Source organism: Geotrypetes seraphini, chromosome 1 (genome assembly GCF_902459505.1).
Source record: "Geotrypetes seraphini chromosome 1, aGeoSer1.1, whole genome shotgun sequence".
Classification (NCBI taxonomy): domain Eukaryota; kingdom Metazoa; phylum Chordata; class Amphibia; order Gymnophiona; family Dermophiidae; genus Geotrypetes; species Geotrypetes seraphini.
The window spans coordinates 526,257,009-526,280,598 of NC_047084.1; the positions used below are offsets into that span (position 1 = coordinate 526,257,009).

The 23,590-nt window shown below is 43.4% G+C and overlaps 1 protein-coding gene across 1 annotated transcript in view; it reads right to left on the reverse strand.

The window, feature by feature from the left end:
* The window catches only part of SNX24 (sorting nexin 24), a 221,486-nt gene that overhangs the window by 106,215 nt on the left and 91,681 nt on the right, over positions 1-23,590 (reverse strand). Inside the window, exon 2 of the mRNA XM_033929009.1 lies at positions 7,043-7,126. Coding sequence (XP_033784900.1) covers positions 7,043-7,126 — 84 coding nt within the window. The remainder of the gene's footprint in view (positions 1-7,042; positions 7,127-23,590) is intronic.

The following is a 23,590-nucleotide window of genomic DNA, read 5'->3' on the forward strand; positions in this document are numbered from 1 at the left end:
TAAGAGGTACGGGGGTGAGAAGGGAGGGTGCGAGTGTGGCATGGAAGGAAAGCGAGTAATGTGGAAAGAGCGAGGAGGCAGAGAGGAGGGTGTGGGGGGGCACCTACTACCTTCGTTAACCCACTGCAGTGAGCCTCTCCATTCCAGTCCAGATTTTTAAAGGGAAGCTTTATTTATATGAGACTGTCCTCTCTAGGAACACAGAAATTTAAACAAGTGCATTCACTCTCTAGCTCTCTTTTCTTGCTGTCCTGTTGCTTATATGCTGCTTCAGGCGGTGCCACCACTCCTCACCAGGTCTGCTCACCATCATGTAAATTTTGGCATTTGCTGCCAGTTCTTTTCCTCAGCTGACAGCAAATCCTTCACATTTTCCCCTATTCTTCAATCCTAATCCTTTTCAACAACCCCCACCCCTAGACCACTCACTAGCTCCACTGATTCTCTCCAAAGACCTTGTGCAGAGATCTGCTTCCCCCACAGCCCTTATAGCTCAGCTTCTCCCTCCTGTAACTAGAGCAGCCTTCCCATTGACTGGATCCTACCACAGCCCAGCTCGGCCCCTCCTTTCTCCTTCCCTTATATCATTACAAGGCATTACAAGCCTCTCCTTCCTTTACATGCCTTTACAAGGCATTGTATTAGCATTCCCATTGGCTGGAGGCTACCACACCCTCTGCAATGGAAGGGTGGGTGGGGGGGGGGGGAAAGCATGGAGTGCTTAGTGGGCTAAACTCTGAAAAATATCCACACACTTAAGTCATCCTTCTGGCTTTGAGACAGGTAATGTACAACATTTTAGAATCCCCCGCCCAAAAAAAAAAATCCAACAATTGGCAATTCTAGGTTCCTGAATCCTGAGCACATATGACAGTACCCTCCTAAATTTTTGAGCCTAAGGCATGTGCTTAGATTGCTTATGCTTTAATCTGGCTCAGCATCTGGTAGCTAGCTGGCTGCAAAGTCCTAAAGGCAGAAAATTTCTATATGGAACAGGCAGAAGGTGGCATGCCTCACTCACTAGAAACTTTGTACACATTACATCATACTGTACCAGAAAAGCACTGGGATCATGACCTAAGAGAATTATGGAGAATTAAATGGTTATGGGCACCTGAGACATCCAACCAACAGAAAGCTTGATGCAAGAAAACAAGACATCAGGTAAAAAAAAAAAAAAAATACCCCACCAGAACAGCATTGATCATTACTCTATGAACGTGTGGACAGACAGAAGATCCTTGAGTACCAAGAAACTTATTTTATAACTAACAAAACGTGGCAGGAAGATGTAGAAATATTCCCCATCAGTTTGGGTGCCAGAGGGAAACTTATTTTGGCATGACACAAATATTATGACAAGCATTAGCAGTAAATCTGAGAGACCGAGATCATATTCCACTTACCCTGGCTTAAGAGTGAAGTTCATTGCTGTCACAGTATACGTAAAATTAATCCATCTAGAAAAACTGCCCCGCCCCCCCCCTATACAGACCAAAGTCAGGACTTTTTAGAACCAGTATACTGCATCAAATGACCTTATGATTAGGATATTACAATGGAACTTTAAAACAATCCAAGATAGTAAACCAAGATAATTCAAGATAAGATTCTACTGCTTGCCAGCCATCCATCTCTTCTTCCCTCCTTTCTACTTCAGAATACAGTATTAAGAACACAAAAAAATTAATTATCTGTTAACCTTTGTTTTCATTTTAATAAATGTTTGTTTGGGGCAAACTTGCATTGAGCAGGCTGGGAAGTCAGCAGGATTGGCATTTCAATTCTTTTTTTAACTTTATTTAGTTTTTTATGCCAACAAAAAGTGCAATACAATTTACATACAAATAGTAATAATCAAATAAGCACTTATAAACAATCAGAATCTATACAAAAATAAAATTCCCTCCCCCATTCAACATTACCATCAGGAATAGTAGTAAAACAAAAGATATACCCCCCTCCCGCTCCCCCGCCCCCATGGATGGGATGTGTGGGTGCAAAACAACGGAAAATAAAGATAAAGGGCAACTATAACAAATCTACAAAAGACGTCAATGGACCCAAAACCAATTTGAATATCTTATTATGCCCCAGCAAGTCAGCATTCATTTTCTCATACTTATAAGTTAAGCATAAGCTCGCCCACCAGAAAGGAAAACCAAGGCAATCCCAATTCTTCCAACTGCGAGTAATCATTTGCATAGCTATCCCGGTCATAATTAGGAAAAGCCGGCATTTATAGTGGTCCATGGAGGGCTTAATACGTAATAATGTTCCACATATAAGTACCTCATACATCAATGGAATTGATGCCTCCAGTATGGTATTAATCTGTCCTCATATTGACTTCCAAAAGTTAAGTATCAAAGGACAATAGAACAGCAATTCTAATCAAATCAGAAGGGAAACTACAAATGCCCGCAAAACACTGCAGATTTTGATATTTTTCTTCTTTATTGCACCACTATTAACTTTGCACTCAGTGGATGGAACAGTATTCTCCTGTATTATACTCGCACAATAGTTTGTTTTTTTTCACTCCTCCAAATCTGTCAAAGTTGTTCTAGAAGCTCTTGTCACAATGGCTGGAGTCCCTGACAGCACCTGTAGGTGAGTAATGAATTACTTTGGATGAAAACAGACAAACTCCAAACAATACATATTTCTACCAGGGTCTCGCAGCTTACAAGACAAATTCTCCAGGGCTGCCACTTGAGTGGGATGATTAACAACTCTGACTGCTTCCCTGGCCCCAGCACACAGCCCTTACCAGTGAGAAAAGTCAGTCAAAACAGCAGCATATATACAGGGGCATGCGCATCTATCCAGTCCCAGTAGTAGTAGGGCTTGGGGAGAAAGGATCTACACTGCTAAACCCAATAGCTGAGCAAACTGTTTCCTCTAGAGCAGTGGTCTCAAACTCAAACCCTTTGCAGGGCCACATTTTGGATTTGTAGGTACTTGGAGGGCCTCAGAAAAAAAAAATAGCTAATGTCTTATTAAAGAAATGACAATTTTGCATGAAGTAAAACTCTTTATAGTTTATAAATCTTTCCTTTTGGCTAAGTCTTAATAATAATATTGTCATTTATAGCAAAAGAGACATATGATCAAGAAACTCTTTTATTTTACTTTTGTGATTGTGATAAACATACCGAGGGCCTCAAAACAGTACCTGGCAGGCCGCATGTGGCCCCCGGGCCCTGAGACCATTGCTCTACAGGTTATTACTGCTTTTCTCAGGGGTTAAGGTATTCCTTCAGTGTATATTTGCTTTATTAAACTACTAGCACTTTTAATGAAATCTGCATGCAATATTTTCAGAATGTTGCTTAGGTTCTCTTTTATTTCTTTTTGTTCTGTATGAGATATGTTATGGTTTAAGCCACACTGACTTGTCTTTCTGTAAAGAAACAGAGAAAACAACAGCAGATAAAAGACCATATGGCCTATCTAGTATGCTTATCTACACTATCTACTATCCCCTCCTTTTCTGAATATACTATGCACTTGTCTCATGCTTTCTTGAAGACTATATCTGAATTCATCTTCACCAACTCCAACAGACCATTTCACACATCTACTAACCTTTCCATAAAGAAGTATTTCTTTAGATTACTCCCGAGTTTATCCCCTTTCACTTTCATCCTATGCCTACTTATTCCAGAACTTACTTCAATTGAGACTTGCGTCCTGTGCATTTATGCCATGGAAGAATTTAAATGTCTCCTCTCTTTCCACCTTCCTTCCAGTGCCAGCACACCCCAGTAAGCATGGCAGGATGACGCCCAAAGCCACCACAAGTTGTGAAGTACCTGTTGCACCAGCTGCCAGGCTACTGTCTCTTCCCTTCCCCATGAGGCTGGCAATGACTCTCTATCTCTTCCTTAAAACCCCATCATCACCATAACAAAGTCTACTGCCTTTATCCCTTCCCTCCTCTTCCATGGCGATTCTATAATTTTATCCTGACTCTCTGGCAATAGTCCATGATAGAAGCAGGTTGCTGCCTCAGGCCTTCCCTCAGCTGGATCCCTCCCTCCTTTGACACAATCTCCTGTTTCTGCCAGGGCAGGCCTGGCTAAGGGAATGCCTGGGGTAGCCTACTTCTGTCACTGTCTGCTGCCGAAGAATCAGGATGAACAATTTTTAAATGCAAGGCAGGAAGAAGAAGGAGGCTGGAGCTGAAACTGGGAATTGAAAAAGAAGGAATAGTTGAGAGGAAAGAGATAAGGATGGAGTGGATGTGGAGCTTGAAAGGAGGGCAGGTAGGAGAAGGGAGCTGTGGCTTGGAAATGGACCTGATTTAGGAGTTAGGAAAAGGGAGCTGGGGACAACAAAAAGGTGGCTGATGCTGGCAGATGGTAGGGGGTGACAAATTTAAAGATAAAATGACAAACTAAAAATTATAAGGAGAAAACAACATTCAAAAAATTGACAGCCAATGATGAAGCGCCACAATATGCTTCCCGCTGTGTAAAATACTATAGGCGGTGGAGTGGTGGGGCTGAGGCGTCTTTTTTGAAAGTATACAAAAAAAAGTTATTTAAACTATTACAATCCAGACAATATCTTATACCCATTAGTACAATATATGACTGGATACAGCATTACTTTATTACATTTTTGCCATATTTCTAACATTATTTAAAAGTAAGGCAGCACATTTAACATGTTAATGTGATTAACACATTAAGTTTTTAACGCGCGTTAATGCAGGTCCCCTTACTATCGCTGCCTGCATCCTGCCGCTACTGACCACTATAGTACACTATATTCCCTCCCTCCCTCTAACCAACCTTTCATAGTCTGCCAGCAGTGCTAGTGATTAAAGTAGAACACTGATGGAAGGCTAGTCAACTCCAGTCTCTCACAAACTCTTTAGTCCCTGCACCAGAACAGGAAGTTATAAGGAAACGACTGAGGTGGATGGATGAACATGATTTGAAATTAAATATCAGCAAAACGGCGGTAATGTTGGTGAAAAGCCAAAAGGACAACTTTGAGATTGTGATGGGAGAGAGATTGCCAGTAAAAAAAGATGCGACTATACTGGGAGTATGCTTAGATAGTTGTCTGACTATGGAAAAACAAATATTGAAAACGATTCGGGTTATAGGCAACTGCAATTGCTGTATAGACTGAAACCAATGTTGCCAGCATTTGACTTCCATAGTGTGGTGCAAGCATTAATACTAAGGTGGATTATTGTAATTCATTCTATCTGAGAGTTGCTAAAGGGAAGATGAGGGCATTGCAGATGTTAATAAACTCTGCTGCAAGATTAATTACTGGGGTTTCAAGGATGTCGCATATAAATCCAATTTTGAAACAATTGCATTGGTTACCCATGCAGCAAAGAGTGTATTTTAAGATTCTCTCAATCATTAATCAGATTTTTGTATCATGTTTCCCTGAAGGTATTACAAGAGTTCTTTGAAATCTAACAACCTAGAAGATATCTATGATCAGAAAATAGTATGAAATTGAGTCTAGAGCAGGCATGGGCAACTCCGATCCTCGAGGGCCGGAGTCCAATCAGGTTTTCAGGATTTCCCCAATGACTATGCATTGAAAGCAGTGCATGCAAATAGATCTCATGCATATTCATTAGGGAAATCCTGAAAAACCCAACTGGATTCCGGAACTTGAAGATCAGAGTTGCCCATGTCTGGTCTAGAGGGTAAGATGTCAATTATGCATGTTAGGATTGGGGCAACAATGATGTCTGTGACAGGTGCTAAACTTTGGAATGCCCTGCCTGGTATTCTGAGATTTTGTGCTGGGAGGATTAATTTCAAGAAAATGTTGAAAACACAACTATTTGTGAATGCCTTCCTATGTTAATGCTTTTTTCTGGTAAACAATCCATCCTTGTGGTTACTGCTTTTCTGGAATTTTATGATACAATTCTCAAGAATAATCTGAAAATGAACTTGTCTATTAATGTCTTCCCTCTTTAATATTGCTGAAATTTGATCTGATAATGTCTGTTCATGCTTTCCTGGAATTTTGTGAGGTAAGATAAATTATTTTATTTTTAGTTTAGTAAGGGGGTAATGGGATACTGCCTTTCTATGGGACAACTGAATTGAAATGCATCAGTTTTGAGAGTTTATATCTGCTATGTATATATTGCACTATATAGGAGGAAGTGTGAAGGGGTGCTTTATGTGATTAATCAAAATTACAGTTTTAAATCAATGTACAGCCTTATTAAAAGCATACATTAATGTGAACATTTGCCTCTGAGTGGAATGGATTTTTGGTAGTTTTGTGTAAGTCATCCAGTGAAGGTCCTAAGGCAGTCTACTTCCTTTGTCTCCCAGGACCCAATTGCTGAGTTATACAAATTTATTTTGTATATCCCTTAGGGCTGACAGCCCCAAAACATACTACCCCAGTGGACCTAGAGAATACATTCAATTTATATCCGCCTTGAACTGCAAGGTAATGGCGGAATAGAAATCCCTAATGTAATGTAATGTAACTGACTGGTCTTATCAGTGGCCCTCTTCTCTGCACCCCACTCCCCCCAACATGCTCCTTTCCTGCCCCTCTTGCTGCGTATGCCGCTTCCCTTCCCCCGTACCTCTGTAACGTTCCTGGCACGAGCAGTAACCCCCAAGCTGCTGTCGCACCAGCGTCAGCTCTTCTTCTGATGTCACTTCCTAGGTGTGGGTCTAGGAAGTGTTGTCAGAGGAAGAGCCGACACTGGCATGACAACAGGTTGGGGGTTGCTGCTCTCACCAAGAATGTTACAGAGGTATGGGGGGGGAGGGAAGCGGCATGCACACATGGCAGTGTGGGGTGGGGCAGGAGGCAGAGAGGAGAACGGGTGCCTACGCCCTCACCAAGATGGTGCCTGGGGTAGGCCGCCTTCCCCCCCCCCCCCCGCTTCCCCCTTACTACACCACTGATTCTTATTCAGGAGGGAGCTCATAAAAGAAAACCAGAGATTAAATAGCACTCAGAATATGAAGAGTAAACGTTGCAGCCATTAGCAGCAAGGGACATGCAGGAAGCAGAAGAAAATTACCTTTTTGTGAAGTGCGTGAAACTCACTGTACCTCTTCTCCACAAAGTGTTTCCTTCCACTTGTAAGCACTTCTATTTTAAACACCTGGAAAAGAAAAATATACAGAAGTTAAATAAAAGGTTTCATATCTGGCTCAGCCCTCTGTTTTCTGACATGTTAAGTCTGTCACGGTGATGTATTTCATAGCTTTAATTATAGTAGCAGAAACCCCCAAAACAAAAAGGTTAAAAAAAACACACCCAGAAGACTTGGAAGACAGCAGAGTACCACTGTGATTAATGAGGACACCAACTAAATGCTTTGCTAACAAGTTTGTTCAGCAAATATATCTGAGGGCAATTAGGCCTCATGCTACGACTTAAAAAAAACAAAAAACCTTAAAATAGAACACACCAAAAGTGGGATCATTTTTACAATATTGTTTTACTACATTATGATCATGATTTCAAGAAAGCATTGACTCAAGGAAGAGGTGAGATTCTACAGTGTATGACAGAAGCAGCATTACCTTCCATCAAACAACACATGCAAATATTATACTGCAGGTTAATTTCTTTCTAATCTACAGTACATAGTTGATTTAGGGGCTTATTTTCAAAGCACTCAGGCATACACAATACTATAGTAATCTAAATGAGCTCCTTAGTCTCATCTATGCTCACTCTACAATCAGGGGGAGGGTGTTAAGCAAGGAAGGTTTACTTTCCTTCAAAGTCATAACACTACCAGCAGCCCATGGGGAAGAAAATGCAGACCACTAGAGACAACGTTATTAGCCACTGACCAGCATATTCACAATGGGACCTTTTTTTTGGCATTAAGATCGCTGGGGTCAAGATGGAGAGCAGGTGCTGACCATCACCAAATGCCCAAAGTTAGACAGTTTGGAGAATGAGATTCACAGTGACACGGCAGAGGGTAGGCCAGGGCGGAGAAGGCAGTGAAGCAGCCCATTCAGAGTGCTGCCACAAGTTTTGAGGCTTCGGAGGTATGTAAGGCATTTGGTGATGTTCCAGTGCACAAAAGGATGGGAGGGAGGGATAGGTATAACACGGTGGGAGGGTCAGTGGTGTTCTGGTGCACAAAGGGATGGAAGGGAAGGAAAGGTATAACACGTAGTGGCGTACCTAGTATCTGTGATGTGATAAAGTCCAGTAAAGTAAATCAAACATACACAGCATAGACCAGATCACTCCAACATGAAGGAAAAAGCCTCAGAAAAGGCCCTCCCACCTCACCAAAACGGCTTAAAGAGGCAGTCGAGCGGTCACCTCACTGGCAAAAAACCTTCAATTTATATTCATGTCTTATAAAGATAGCAGGATAAGTGGATTTTATTCCTCTATCTTTATTGTTCATTGGCATTTACACAGCACAGCATAAGACATGAATATAAATTGAAGGTTTTTTTTGCCAGTGAGGTGACCGCTTGACTGCCTCTTTAAGCTGTTTTGGTGAGGTGGGAGGGCCTTTTCTGAGGTTTTTTCCTTCATGTTGGAGTGATCTGGTCTATGCTGTGTAGGTTTGATTTACTTTACTGGACTTTACCATACTCCTTTTGAAAGTGTTTATCCCATTATACATTGAGTTTTCATATTATCTGGGTTTTTCCAGCTATAGTACCTAGTATCTGTGACACCCGGGGCCCATCATATTTTGGCACCACCGCCCCATCTGTATGAAAACCATGATTTTTAGTAACAATCCACACGTCACACAAGAGTGTACCAGGAAATGGCAGCATCTTACATACTGCAGTGAGCAGTACAACATCAATACACCCATTGTAAAACTAAACAAGCCAGACTATTACAGATCAATCCTGCACAGTCAATCCTAACAGAAATCCATGTCTTTTGAATACACAGAACACAGAAAACACCTTCACCAAGTATGGAATATGTAATCACAAACTAACCCCTACCCCTTTCACAAAACTGTAGTGTGGTTTTAGCCATGGTGGTAACAGCTCAGATGCTCATAAAATTCTGAGCACCAGAGCTGTTACCACCACGGCAGGTGCTAAAAAACGGTCTTCTTTCTCTCTCCCTCCAAACCAGCAAGGTCCCACGATAACTGTGTCTGTCGGCTCTGCTCCGGAAGAAGTATGTAACATCAGAAGGGGTGGACCGGCAGACACAGGGAGTTGTGGCAAGGTCCAGCGATGATTGCGGCTGACAGTCCATCCCCTCCGATGTCATGTACTTCTTCCGGAGCAGAGCTGGCAGCCGTAATCATCGTGGGACCTTCCTGCACTTCAGCACGGCTGCTGACTCTGTTCCAGAATAAGTACAGCAGCCTCGCTGAGGTGCAGGTCCCGTTAAAGAGTAGGGCAGGAGGCTCCGGACCTGGCCAGCTCCACCTTCACTAGGACATGACGTGCATTTCGTAACTTGCACTGCCAGCTAATCCAACTTAGGTGGTACGAATAACTGCTGGAACTCAGAAGCCAATGGATATAATTCCGTCATAGCTCTGAAAACCCTTAAAGGGTCCTCTGGCACCTTCCAATGCTCTGTCAGCATCAAGCGAAGGAAAAATGTGGACTAGGTCTTAGAGCAGCTCATAAGGGAAGTCTGAGGTGGTTTGAAACTTAACTCTCTCAGAGGTACTGTAATAACTTCCATTAAATCCACTGGTTTAAACAGTCTGCACACCTTCAGGTCCTCTTCATAGTCCAGTGCTGCCACAGACTCTTATCTGGTAGTGCCCACTTGCAACCTAGAATCCTATAAGCCTGAGAACTCACTTTGCTGGGCAAAGCAAACAATTCTGACCCCCAATCATCCCAATCCTTTTCTGACTGGACCCTCTGGTTCCTATGGAGTACCCTGCCATGATGGACCAGTGCTCTAAGGGGAAAAAAATTCCCTGAACAGCCATTGGCATACTACTAGGCTGTTCAGATAACCCTTTATATTTCATACTAGTGTTTAAGCTCGTTACATTAATGGGTGCTGGAATAGATTAGTCTGATCCAGTATGGCTATTCTTCTTATGTCTTACCCCCATATTCAGGCTCCCATTTCCCCTTGTACCATCCATATTTCTACCTTTTTTCACCAACTTAAATCTGTCCCTTTTCTCTGTCCTTCACCTCCATAGAACTCCCTCTCCATTTCCCTTTTCCCCATCAACCTTCACTTAGGTCTTATTATTATTGATGACAATTTTGCACGAAGTAAAACTCTTTATAGTTTATAAATTTTTCCTTTAACTGTTAAAGGAAATATTTATAAAAAATAAAGTTTTTACCTCATGCAAAATTGTCATTTCTTTAATAAGACATTAATAATAATAATAATAACTTTATTTTTGTATACCGCAGTACCATAACAGTTCAGAGCAGTTAACAGAGGAAGAGACTGTAAATAGACAGCAAAGTTATATACAAGACATTCCGATTAACTTAACATGATAGGAGTAGTTAGGTATAACTGGAGGCATATCAGAGATACAAGGCAGGGATATAAGGTGGGGAGGAAGTCAGAGAAATTTGTCAAAGAGATAGTTTTTGATTGATTTCCTGAAAGTTTGGTAGGAGGGTGAATGAGAAATGAGGGTGGTTAAGCATTTATTCCATTAAGAAGGGTATCTCGACCAGAATGAAGGAAGTCATCCTGCCACTGTACCGGGCTATGGTGCGCCCGCACCTGGAATACTGTGTACAGTACTGGTCACCGTACCTCAAAAAGGACATGGCAATGCTTGAGGGAGTCCAGAGAAGAGCAACTAAACTGATTAAGGGTATGGAAAACCTTACATACACTGACAGACTGAAGAAGCTGGGGTTGTTCTCCCTGGAAAAGCGGAGACTCAGAGGAGATATGATAGAGACCTTCAAGATCCTGAGGGGCATCGAAAAGGTTGACAAGGATAGATTTTTCAATTTGAAAGAAACCACAAGAACAAGGGGTCACTCGATGAAATTGAAGGGGGACAGGTTTAAAACAAACGCAAGGAAATTCTTCTTCACACAGAGGGTGGTGGACACATGGAACACCCTTCCGGAGGCCGTAATAAGAAATAGCACAGTACAGGGTTTCAAGGATGACCTGGATAGGTTCCTGGAGGACAAAGGGATTGAGGGGTACAGATAAGAGCAGTGGAAAGTTTAGAGATAAGTGTTGAGGTAGGCATAAAATTAGTCAAGGACCGCAGATCAGGCAATATGCCTGATGGGCCACCGCGTGAGTGGACCGCCGGGCTAGATGGACCTCTGGTCTGCCCCGGCGGAGGCGACTACTTATGTACTTATGTACTTATCTATCAATGAATCTCTTGTAGATACAACCTTTTAGGGAGGGGAAGGCAAACAGGTAGACATTACGTGTGCAAGTGGGGCCTGAAAATTCAAAGTGTTCTGACAGGTAGATTGAGGAAGATCCTGTTAAGGTTTTGAAGCAGGGGCAAGCAAATTTGAAGATGATCCTTGCCTTCATCGGCAGCCAGTGCAGTTTCTTGTAATAAGGGCTTACATGATCTGATTTTTTGAGATCATAGATGAGGCGAACGTCAGCATTCTGTACGATTTTCAGGCGTTTGATGGTTTTCTTGTAGGATCCCAGGTATATAATGTTGCAGTAGTCTAAGATGCTTAAGATTAGTGATTGGACCAGCAGTCGAAAGGAGAGGAAGTCGAAGTAGCGTTTAATGGTGCGAAGTTTCCAGAGGATGCTAAAGCATTTTTTAACCTGAGCAATAGTATGATCTTTGAAGGTAAGGCAATGGTCCAGTATGACTCCAAGGATTTTGATGGTAGGGTTAATTGGGTAGTCTAGGCCATTTAATTTCAAAGATGTATTTGTTAGCTTGTAGGTAGGACTTGCTAGGAAAATTTAGGTTTTTTCTGGGTTCAGTTTTAATTTGAATAGTGTGGTCCATTGTTCTATCTTGGTGAGGACGGAAGAGGTGAATTGTTCCGGCTCTTGTGTAAGCGAGGTTATGGGAATGATAATAGTGATGTCATCTGCGTATATATATGATTTCAGAATTAGGTCAGATAACATGTGTCCCAACGAAGCCAAGTAGACGTTGACTAGAGAGGGGGATAGGGGGGGAACCCTGTGGAACTCCACAGGGATTGCACCAGGATTGGGAGAAGGACCTGTTACAGTGAACCTGGTAAGTACGATTTTTTAAGAAGCATGTGAACCAGTTTAATACCTGTCCAGTGATGCCAATGGAGTCGAGGCATCTGAGCAAAATGTCATGGTCAACTAGGTCGAAGGCACTGCTCAAGTCGAACTGGAGTATCAGGGCGTTTTTTTCCCAGTGAGAACAAATGGAAGAGGTAATCAGTCAGTGAAGCTAGGACAGTTTCTGTGCTATGATTTGTACGAAAGCCAGACTGGGAGTCATGAAGAATGCTGAACTTCTCTAGGTATTTCATGAGGTCATGATTAATTAGACCTTCCATGAGTTTTTGGAAGAGTGATATATTGGCAATGGATCTGTAGTTGGTGGCCAAAGAGATTGGTTCTTTGGGGTTTTTAATAATAGGAGATACAAGGATATGGCCGAGTTCCGTCGAAAAGTAGCCAGTGGACATGCATAGTGAGATCCAGTTGAAAAGTTCAGCTTTGAAAGTGTGTGTGTGGGGGGGGGGCAGATTTCATGATAGAGGGCGGGCAGATATCTAGTAGGCAATTGGATTTTGCATATTTAGAGTAGAGCTGGAGAAATAGGTTCCAGTCTGGGCTTTCAAAATGAGACCAGGTCATGTCTGCTATTGAACCTTCGTTTCCTACGGCAGGTTGGTTGAATAATGGTTCTAAGCTGAAGGCTATGAGAGACGACTTCAGATTATGAATTTTGCTGGCAAAATAGTCGGCTAGGTTGGTAGCAGAGAGTGGGAGGTCTGAGTGGGAGCGCTTATGTGAATCAATGTCAAACAGAGAATTGACTATTCTGAAAAGTTCTTTGCTATTTAGCGAAGGGGAATTAATTATTTGGGAATAATGTTTACAGCGCTTTTCTTTAATCATTCTTTTATACTCTTTGACTTTTAGTCGCCAGTTGAGTCTGTCATTGTCTATCCCCGATTTATACCATGTTCTTTCTAGTTTTTGTACTTCTCGTTTTAAAGCTAGTAGGTCAGCATCAAACCAGTAGTCTGAAGGACCAAGTGTTTTTTTGTGAAGTCTCAGTGGTGCGATATTGTTTAGAACCTGATCGCTGAAATTTTTCCAATCTAGGGTGAATTTAGGTTCTAGGCTGGGGTTGGAAATAAGGCTGTAGTGCGACCAGAATTCTACTGGGTTTAATTGTCCTCTTGTCCAGCTCATCTTCTTTAAGTGATTGGTCATAGGTTTCCTTTCAGGTTGTTTTTTTATCCAGCTTAGTTCAAAATTACAAAGAAGGTGGTCCGACCAAGGAGTGTTAGTCCAGGTTTCACCAATGAGACTTACACTGGGGGTAGAAGGGGCATTGGAGAGAAAAGTGATCAAGTCGAGGTGGTGGCCTTTCCTATGTGTTGTAGTCGGGAGAGGCTTGGAGAAACCTAGCGATATGAGGAAGGAAAGTAGGTCGGCTACGTTAGAATTCTCTTTCTGCTTGAGGTGTAGCTTAACATCACCGGCTAAGAGATTGTGGGTGCGAGCTACCGAGTTTGAAAGGAGGAATTCGTAGAAGTCTTCTTTTGCTAGATTCCATTTGTTAGGGGGCATATAAAATATAGTGACGATTAAGTTGTCTTTACAGTCCGTTTTGGATATTTTACAAGTGAGGATTTCCAAGTCATTGGTTAATTTGGAATCTAGGACTTGGAACTCAAAATGATCTCAGAGAATAAAAGCTAGGCTGCCTCCTCTTTTTGAGTTTCTTGATAGGGGGATAATTTTGTAGTCTGATGGTAGTATTTCGCCTATGATTGCATCCTGATCGGTAATTAGCCATGTTTTGGTTAAGAGTACAATATCTAGTTGGGTTTCTTCCAGCCAATCTTTGATTAAATGGGCTTTATTTCTAACCAAGCGGATGTTCAGATACACTCCAGAGAAGATGGATTGTTCCAAAGGGTGTGAGGGCTTAGTACGTTGTAAGGTTTTTAGGGATTGTTTTCTTTTGTGTGCAGGTCTAGGGGGATGGCGAGTGACGTTGACCACAGAGATTGGGAAAGGACCTGTTTCTGTGCAATCATGAAGGAGACAATGGGGACTGAGATTTTTCAGGCCCTGAGACTCTATTCCGTGTAATATAGGTTGGGATAGGTTCGAAGGCTAGGGCTTTTGAAATCCAACCTCTTGTGCCAAGTAGGTAGAGGAGGAGAAAGGCTATGAACTTTTGTGTAGGGTAGGTCATGTTGGAGCTCAGATAATTAGAAGGGTAAAGGAGGAGAAACTAAGCCTATTGATCAGAGAGTGAAGGGCAGGCAGGTCAGGCAAGGGAAATAAGCGAATGCTTATGAGAAAATACAGACATAGGATATCTAGATGAATGATTATGAGATAATATGAACATATATACAGATGGGTTATCTAGGCAAATGATTAAAAAGTAATACAGGTTTATAAAGTAATACAGACTTAGGTTGTCTGGGCGAATGCAAATAAGATAGTGCAAACTTATATACAGACTTAGGTTACCTGGGTGACTGCTAGTAAGATAATGCGAACATATATAGTCATGGGTTATTTAGGTAAATGTTAATAAAGTAATGCAGGCTTGTATACAGGCTTAAATGTTTATGAGGTGATGCTTGTATGCGAATGCTTAAAGAGTAGTACAGGCTTATGTACAGACTTATTAGGTAAAACAGACTTTGGTTGAGTGGTCATGAAAATACTTAACAGTTTGGCCGATGGAGGAGGCTTCTAATGTTTCCAATGCTCCGCTCAGATGCTTCGCAAAGGCGCGAGATAAGGCGCAGGCGCCTTTGCAGTGCGCCTTAGCCGGCGCGCCGAATGACTGCGCGCTGTTGCCATAGAAGGTTTTAATTAGCTCTCCGTTGGATTGGGGGAGGGGTGGAGCAGGACTCACACGCCCTGTAGGAGCGGGGCTCTGCAAACTGGTCAGCCCGCTGGTTTCTGTGCAGGAAGGAGGCTTCCCATTGCCGCAGAAGGTTTTAATTAGCTCCCCGCTGGATCGGAGGAGGGGCGGAGCAGGACTCACATGCCCTGTAGGAGCGGGGCTCTGCAAATTGGTCAGCCCGCTAGTTTCGGTGCGGGAAGGAGGCTTCTCGTTGCCGTAGGTTTTAATTAGCTCCCCGCTGGATCAGGGGAGGGGCGGAGCAGGACTCACATGCCCTGTAGGAGTGTGGCTCTGCAAACTGGTCGGCCCGCTAGTTTCAGTGCGGGAAGGAAGCTTCCGTTGCCACAGAAGGTTTAAATTAGCTCCCCGCTGGATCGGGGGAGTGGCGGAGCAGGTCTCACACGCCCTGTAGGAGCGGGGCTCTGCAAACTGGTCAGCCCGCTGGTTTCGGTGCGGGAAGCAGCTCTCCAAGTACCCTATTTTTTCTGCAGCCCTCACAGATAAAGTTTAACATCTTTCCTTTCTCAAAACTGACACATTTCAATCAATATATTGAAAATAAAATCATTTTCCCTACCTTTGTTGTCTGGTGACTTTATTTTTATATGCTTTTAACTATGGTTCCAGGGCCTACTGCATGCTTCTCCTCTGGTCCTCCTTCCCTCCCCCATCTTCTCCCTTCCTTTTACCTGCCCCCCCCCTGTCCAGCAGTACCCCTTCTCCCTTCCCTGTTCCACCTGTCCAGCAGTACCTTCTCCCCTGTCCAGCAGCACCTCTTCTCCCTTCCTTTTAATCCCATGTCCAGCAGTACCCCCCTCCCTGCTCCCCCTGTCCAGCAGTTGTCCTTCTCCCTTCCTTTTACCTCCCCACTGTCCAGCAGTACCCCTTCCCTTCTCCCCCTGTCCAGCAGTAGCCCTTCTCTTCCTTTTACATCCCCCTGTCCAACAGTATCCTTTCCCCCTTCCTTTTACCTCCCCCTTGTCCAGCATCCGCTAGCTTTAGCTTAGCTTAAGCTGCGGTTTCATCAGGCAGCCTCGGGACTTTTGCTAGGCCAACCCGCCTCGCATCAACGAAGTGGGCCAGGCTAGCAAAGGCCCCGCGGCTGCTTGATGAAACCGCAGCTAAAGCTAGCAGCAGCTGTGTGACTAAGTTAAAACCACACTGAGCTGCAGCTGTGGTCCGGGGGTGAGAAGAAGAGGAGTCTCGGCAGCGTATAGCCAGCAGAAGGCAGGAAGTCAGCTGGTGTCAGCGATCGGGGCAGAAGGCAGGAAATCAGCTGACACAGGCACGGGTGATCAGCGGCAGAAAGCGAGATTATTCTATTGCTCATGAGTAGGCACGGCAGCACAGACATACAGAATTTCAAGTGCGCATGCGCGCTAAGGGTTTTATTATTATTGATAAGCTTAAAACATCAAACTCAGAAAATCAGTCAAATACCTGAACTGGATCTCCTAAATACCTCTGTAGAGACACTTCCTGTCTCCTCATGGGTTCAGAGGCGTCTGCATATCTGCATTTAACCAATGATGCTAAGACCTTATTTGAGGGCTCTAAGAGGGATTTTTGACCCAACATTCAAGCCCCCTGCGACTCCAAGACCCTGAAGGGACCAGAGGGGGGCTAAGCCCAGCACTCTCGCAGCACGTGGCACATGAACGCTCCTCAGCCAGCCATCCTGCGCAAAACTGGCATGATACTGGGGTTGAAAGGCCTGGGGACTCCATGGAAATCAATTATTATTTAAAATGAGGTGTTTTGAGGCAGGAGGCGGCTTTTAAAATAAAATCAGGAAATCCAAGATGGTTGCCAGGGCAGCATTTTGGTGCCCGAAAATGGCCCAGGAGAGCTATATAAAACTTTCAAAAATACAGAAAAGGCATTTTTGGAGGAGAAGGTCCCTATAGGAAGCCCCAGAGACCCTCAAAAATTCAATTCTTGAATCACCCCAAAGTCGTCCATAGACAGGAATAGACTACTCACAGAACTGCTTGGTGCTGTGCCTGCATCAGCTCACACTGCAGCTGGACATAGAAACGTAGAAACAAGATGGCAGATAAAGGCCAAATGGCCCGTCTACTCTGTCCATCCGCAGTAATCATTATCTATTTCTCTCTCTGAGAGATCCCATGTGCTTATCCCAGGCCCTCTTGAATTTAGACAGTCTCTGTCTCCACCACCTCTTCTGGGAGACTGTTCCATGCATCTACCACCCTTTCTGTAAAAAAGTATTCCAGAGCTTCCTTTCAAATGAAAGAGACTCAACTCATGCGCATTTATGCCACGTAGGTATTTAAACATCTCTCAAGAATCCAAATCGCAATAACAAAATATAAATACAATCAGCAAAAAATTGTTATTAGCCTAGTGGTGGAGACACCCCATGAAAGTACATTTATAATAGGTGGAGAAAAAGCCTCAACTTATCAACAATATACGGACGGCAACCCAATGAGTTCTTAAGCCAGTCCTGCTCTGTATCATAGGCAAAAAACTCCACACGTTTCAAAATGTAATTTTTCAAAACGGGACCAAAGCCACCACTGTGCACAGGGAGCCAGAAAAAGAACAAAACAGTTCACTTATCTTCTGACGATGGCACAAACAGCAGCAAGTAGATCTTCCTGCTATAGCACTTCTCACGCTAACAAAAGACAAGGAACTGGATGTCACCAACAAGGCTCTTGTTTCGCCGAACGGCTACATCAGGGCTGAGGGAGGGAGTATATTGTTGATAAGTTGAGGCTTTTTCTCCACCTATTATAAATGTACTTTCATGGGGTATCTCCACCACTAGGCTAATAACAATTTTTTGCTGATTGTATTTAACATCTCTATCATATCTCTCCTCTCCCGCCTTTTCTCCAAAGTATACAGATTGAGATCTTTACTTCTGTTCCCATACGCCTTATGAAGAAGACCACGCACCATTTTATTACCTTTCCTCTGGACCAACTCCATCCTTTTTATATCTTTTTGAAGGTGCGGCCTCCAGAATTGTACACAATATTCTAAATGTAGTCTCACCAAAGTCTTATACAGGGGCATCAATACTTCCTTTTTCCTACTAGCCATACCTCTCCCTATGCAACCTAGCATCCTTCTAGCTTTCACCATCATCTTTTCAACCTGTTTTGGCCACTTTAAGATCATCACATACAATCACACCCAAGACCCGCTCTTCTATCGTGCACATAAGTTCTTCACACACTAAACTGTACTGTTCCCTTGGGTTACTGCAGCACTAAATGCATGACTTTGCAGTTCTTAGCATTAAATTTTAGCTGCCAAATTTCAGACCATTCTTCAAGCTTTGCCAGGTCTTTCTTCATGTTATTCACACCATCCAGGCTGTCTACTTTATTGTAGATTTTGGTATCATCTGCAAAGAGGCAAATCTTACCCGACAGCTCTGCAGCAATATCGTTTATAAAAATGTTAAAAAGAACAGGCCCAAGAACAGAACCTTGAGGCACACCACTGGTAACATCCCTTTCCTCAGAGCGATCTCCATTGATCATTACCCTCTGTTGCCTTCCACTCAACCAGTTCTTGACCCAGCCTGTCACTTTGGGACCCATCCCAAGGGCACTCAGTTTATTTATTATTCGTCTGTGTGGAACACTGTCAAAGGCTTTGATAAAATCTAAATACATCACATCTGATGCACTCCCTCTATCCAATTCTCTGGTCACCTAACCAAACAAATTGATCAGATTTGTCTGACAAGACCAGCCTCTAGTGAATCCATGTTGCCTCCATTCCTGTAATCCACAGGATTCTAGAAACTTCACCATTCTCTATTTTAAAAGCGTTTCCAGAACACTGAGAAGCAGGAAAAGGCAGTATTAGGCAGGTAAAGAGCACTAAAACAGAGGTACAGGGAAGTGACAGGAAGCTAGAAGGCACTGAGAATCAGGAAGAAAAACAGTGAGAGTCAGGTAGAGAGCACAAAGATGGCAACACAACAGGTAGTTAGAGGGCCCTGAAAGACAGGAAGAAAGCAATGACAAGCAGTAGAGAACTCTTAGAAGAGGGTTAAGGACAGTGATAGGCAAGTAGACAGTACTTGAGCAGGCAGGTACCCCTCCTCTGTCTCTGCTTCTCAGGCTCCTGGAGTCTATTACACGTCTTCCTTCAGGCTCCTCCTATCTACTGGAAACATTTTAATACTGTTTCCTTTCTTATTTCCCAATAAAGCAGGCGGTACTGACCGGCCCCAGGAAACTGAAGCGCTACTTCAAGGTTACATGAGCTGCCTCTCTGGCACACCAGCGATCTCAACAGCCCAGCCGTTGGTGTAAATGTGCAGTGCCAAAGTCAGATGCAGGTAACAGAGCAGCACCAGAGTCAAGATGCGGCACAGGGAAAGGCCGCCTGAAGGCTTTCCTCTCCACCCCATATGCAGGATTTCTCCCTTTCTTCCCCCACTCACAGCTATCTCTCTCTCCCTAAGGCATTGCTTCAATGGGTCCTAGCAGCGAAAGCAATTTACACAAGCTGCCTGCCTCTAACCTAGAAGCCTCTCTGCGGCAAAGGACAAAATTCCAGGTTAGCAGCAGGCGGGAATTGCTGTCACTACCATGACCCGTAGAAACATCATTTTAGGGATGGACATCATGGAACAAGGAGATTCTGCGCAGAAAAGGGAAATTCTGCATAAATTCTGCATTGTGCAGACGTGTAGAATTCCACCAGGAGGAAGTCAGGCAGAAGAAGTGCATTCCTACTGACAGTCTCAAAAAGCTCAAACATTTCAACATCCTTGTCAGTCTAATAAAAGCTATTGCAACCTACAGAGAGAGAAAGCAGAAGGGGGAGAGATTTGAGAAAAACAGATCTGTAGTCAAATAAATCAACAACTTCTTTTTACTCAACCCCTTGTGGAAAACAAACAATGGTTTTCATTACGATCTTTGTACCGATCTATATACAAAACACCTGCTTCCCTTTGAACATTTGCATTTATTGGAAGAAAAAAAAAAAACCAACCTCTCGTATTTTCCACTTACCAACTGCTCCTCTTGTTATACTTCCTAACATTAAATCAATAAGTTTTCATGATGCAAAGTCCTTTTTTATAGTTTTCCCACCTCTTAAAGAGATGAGATTTATACAGTACCAACAGCAAAAAGTAACTGTTTACAAAGGCAGATTTTTCTTCTCTCTCTTTTAAAAACATTACAAGGTTTGCTATGTTTATAATCCTCCTGCAGTGTGTGCATATAGCTCCAGGGATCAAGAATGGTTTCAATTTCACCTAGAGCACAGTTTCTCAATACGCGGTATGTGAACCCTTAAGGGTACAGAGAGAAGCTTGTTGGGGGGTATGGAGCATTGTATGAGTCTCCTGCCCTCTTTCTCCTTAATGGCCACCACCGCTGGGGATCCCATGTCCTCCTTCCTGCCCGCCCCTTCACCAAAGCCAACCCTGAAGTCTCCCCTCTGATGTCAGAGCTAACGTCAGACAGAAGCCTTCTGGGCCAGCAGGGGGATCCCAGTTACCTTCTTCCAGGTGGGCTGCTCCTTCCTGCCTTCAGCGGCACTTGCTGCAGGGACACAGGCAGCGGCTGTCAGAGCTGACATCAGAGGAAAGGCTTGTGGGTAGAGAAGGACACGGTGAGCGATCCCGCGGGAAGCCGCGGTTTGCCCGCAGGCCATGGAGACTCTATAGCCTGCAATAAGTATCGCTGAAGGTAGAAAGGAGCAGCCCAGCTGGACGGCCCTGAAGGAAGTGAGAATGGAGGGGGGAAGGAGCATGTGTGGACATGGGAGGGGCATGAATTTGGGACACAGAAGGAAGGGAGGGGGCATGAACATGAGACACAGAAGAGAGGGAGGAAAGAAGGGAGCACTAACTTGGGACATAGGAAGGAGGGAATAGAAAGGGAGAATTGTTGGGCATGAGTGTGTGAGTGAGAGGGAAAGAGGTGGTACACATGGGGAAAGGAAGAAGGAGGAAAATTGTTGGGCATAGAGAGAGAGAGAGAAAGGAGGTAGAGATGCATGGGGAATAGAAGGATGAGAGGGAGAAATGTTGGCTATGGTGGTGGAGAGGGAACAGAGGGACAGATTGAAGGGGATGCAAGGGGGAGGAATGTTGGACATAGTGATAGAGGGAAATAAGTGGCATGGTGCTGGAGAGGAGTGATATAAGGAGAAATGGAGGGCATGGGGCTGGTGGGCAGTGGTGAAAAATACTGCTCATGATCCAGGGGATGAGAGAGGGAGAAATGTTGGATGTGGTAGTAGAGGGAGGGGAAGAGATGCACCCTGGATCTCTCTCTTTCTTTCTCCACTCCCTTGGAAGCAAGGAAGGGAATGAGAGAAGGACAGTGAGAGAGAGAGGGAAATATATTGCCAATGGGGGCTGGAGGAGAGAGGAAGAAAAGTTGGACTTATGGAGGGACTTAGAGAAATGTTGGTTGGGGAAGGGAATGAGGTCCAGAGGAGAGGAATTGTGTAGGAGGCAGAAAGAAAAATATATTAGTTGCACAATCAGAAGGAAGTGCAACCAGGGACTCATGAAATCACCAGACAACAAAGGTAGGAAAATGATTTTATTTTCCATTTGGTGGCCGAAATGCGTCAGTTTTGAGAATTTATATCTGCTGTCTATATTTTGCACTATATTTGTCTATTTTTCTGTAGTTGTTACTGAGGTGATATTGCATATTTTAAAGTCATCTGCCTTGACCTTTTAGAAAAAAAACCCTCAAATATAAATGATAACAATATGATTATATTGTGTGTATATGAAAAATGAATGGAAGAAATTGCATTACAATTAGTACTATTATTATGGGGCTAGGTCAGGGGCGGAGCTTGGGTGGGGGTACTTGGTTGATATTTGTTAGACTTAGTGGGTACTTGGCTTGAAGACATTGAGAAACTCTGACCTAGAGGAGCAGTGTCAAAGTCACTTGCTAAGATAAACAGTGAATGTACCCAGGTAAACTGGGTGCCTGAAATCAACCCTTCCTGGATCCAGTCAAAGTACATATTACAAAGTGTATGTGCTTTAATTAAATGGATGGGAGGCATTTCCAGAGGCTTTTCAGAGAGCACGCACAGATACAATTTTCAAACCAATTAATGCTCTTTACCAGCAAAAAATCTGCTCCCAAAACACTTGGTACAAAGTCCACAAATCCTTTATACCCCTGGATAATTTTCAAATGGCATAACTCACATATACATTCCATCTGGAAAATTAGGCACAAGGTCTGTGGGTAATGCTATGTACTTGAACTGTTTGAAAACATCCCCTTAATATCCACATTTCCTAATTTACTACTGCAGATAACCTCCGATTTTCTCAATCTGAGCTAGTAGCAGTAACAGCAAACAATAAAACATGTATTAGACGTTTCACATTTATTCATCGCTTATGCACCAATCTTAAGGGGGGAAGATTCCATGGCGACACCAGGAAATACTTCTTCACCGAACGGGTGATCGATTAATGGAATAGTCTTCCTCACCAGGTGGTCGAGGCCAGTAGCATGCTTGACTTCAAGCGTCGATGGGACCAACAGGTGGGGGTACCTCAGAGTTTTGCTTAAAAGATGGATACTTCAGGTTGGGGGGGGGGTTTGTCTTGAGTAGACTTGTGGGAGGGAGGGTTGTGTGGGCAGACTTGTTGGGCCGCCGGCCCTTTTCTGCCGTCAAACTCTATGTTTCTAGGCCCAAATTCTGTAACCAGCGCTTACAGATAGGCTCCTATTTCGGAGGCGCCCAACTAGCTAAGCGCCTATCTAAATTGAAGAACAAACTCAATTAAGCTTTTTAATCAGCACTGATTGAAACATAGGCTCCTATCAAGAAAGTGTGATTCTGTAACAAGGCGCCTCTAAAAATTTAGGCAGCCTTCAAAAAATTTAGGCGCCATACACGTTAGGCGTGGGTGTGGCTACATGTTAGGCTCCTTGTTGCGGAATCACTGCTCTTAAGCATGCTTAAGTGCTCAGTTAGGCGCCTAATTTTTAGTTGTGCCTAGAGCTGGCCTATTTATTGGGCGCCTCCAAAATAGGTTCCGCTCAGTGTGATTCATTCAACAGCACCCAATTTTACTTGAATCGCGCTGAACAATGCCTAATTAGTCACCTAACTTTAGGGCGACTCTTCTAGAATTTGCCCTTTAGTGGTTTAAAAATGAATTACTTTAGTTGTCCTCGTTTTTATTGGCATTACATTCCTGAAAATATACTATTCAATCTTTTTAAATGCCATCCAACCAACTATCCCACCAAGTTAATCTAAGTAAACCGAGACAGTCCTCATCAACTCTTAAAGCAGGCAACACATCCAGAAAGAAAACTACAAATATCTAACAAGCATTCTCAAACGCGTTTAAATCGTAAGGCCTGATATGCACCTTTTCTTCTCAATGAGCAAAGCGTACAAAGATTTTAAAAAAGGAAATGTAGACAGATCAAGTGACTAATGTGCAAATGTGTGGGATCTGAAGGAGATGTGGTTTCATCTGCACGGAAATTAACTACCCAAGTATACCAGAGTAATAAAATTGCACGTGAGCCTTTCCTACGAGAACACAGGGGACATTTTTTTTCTTCT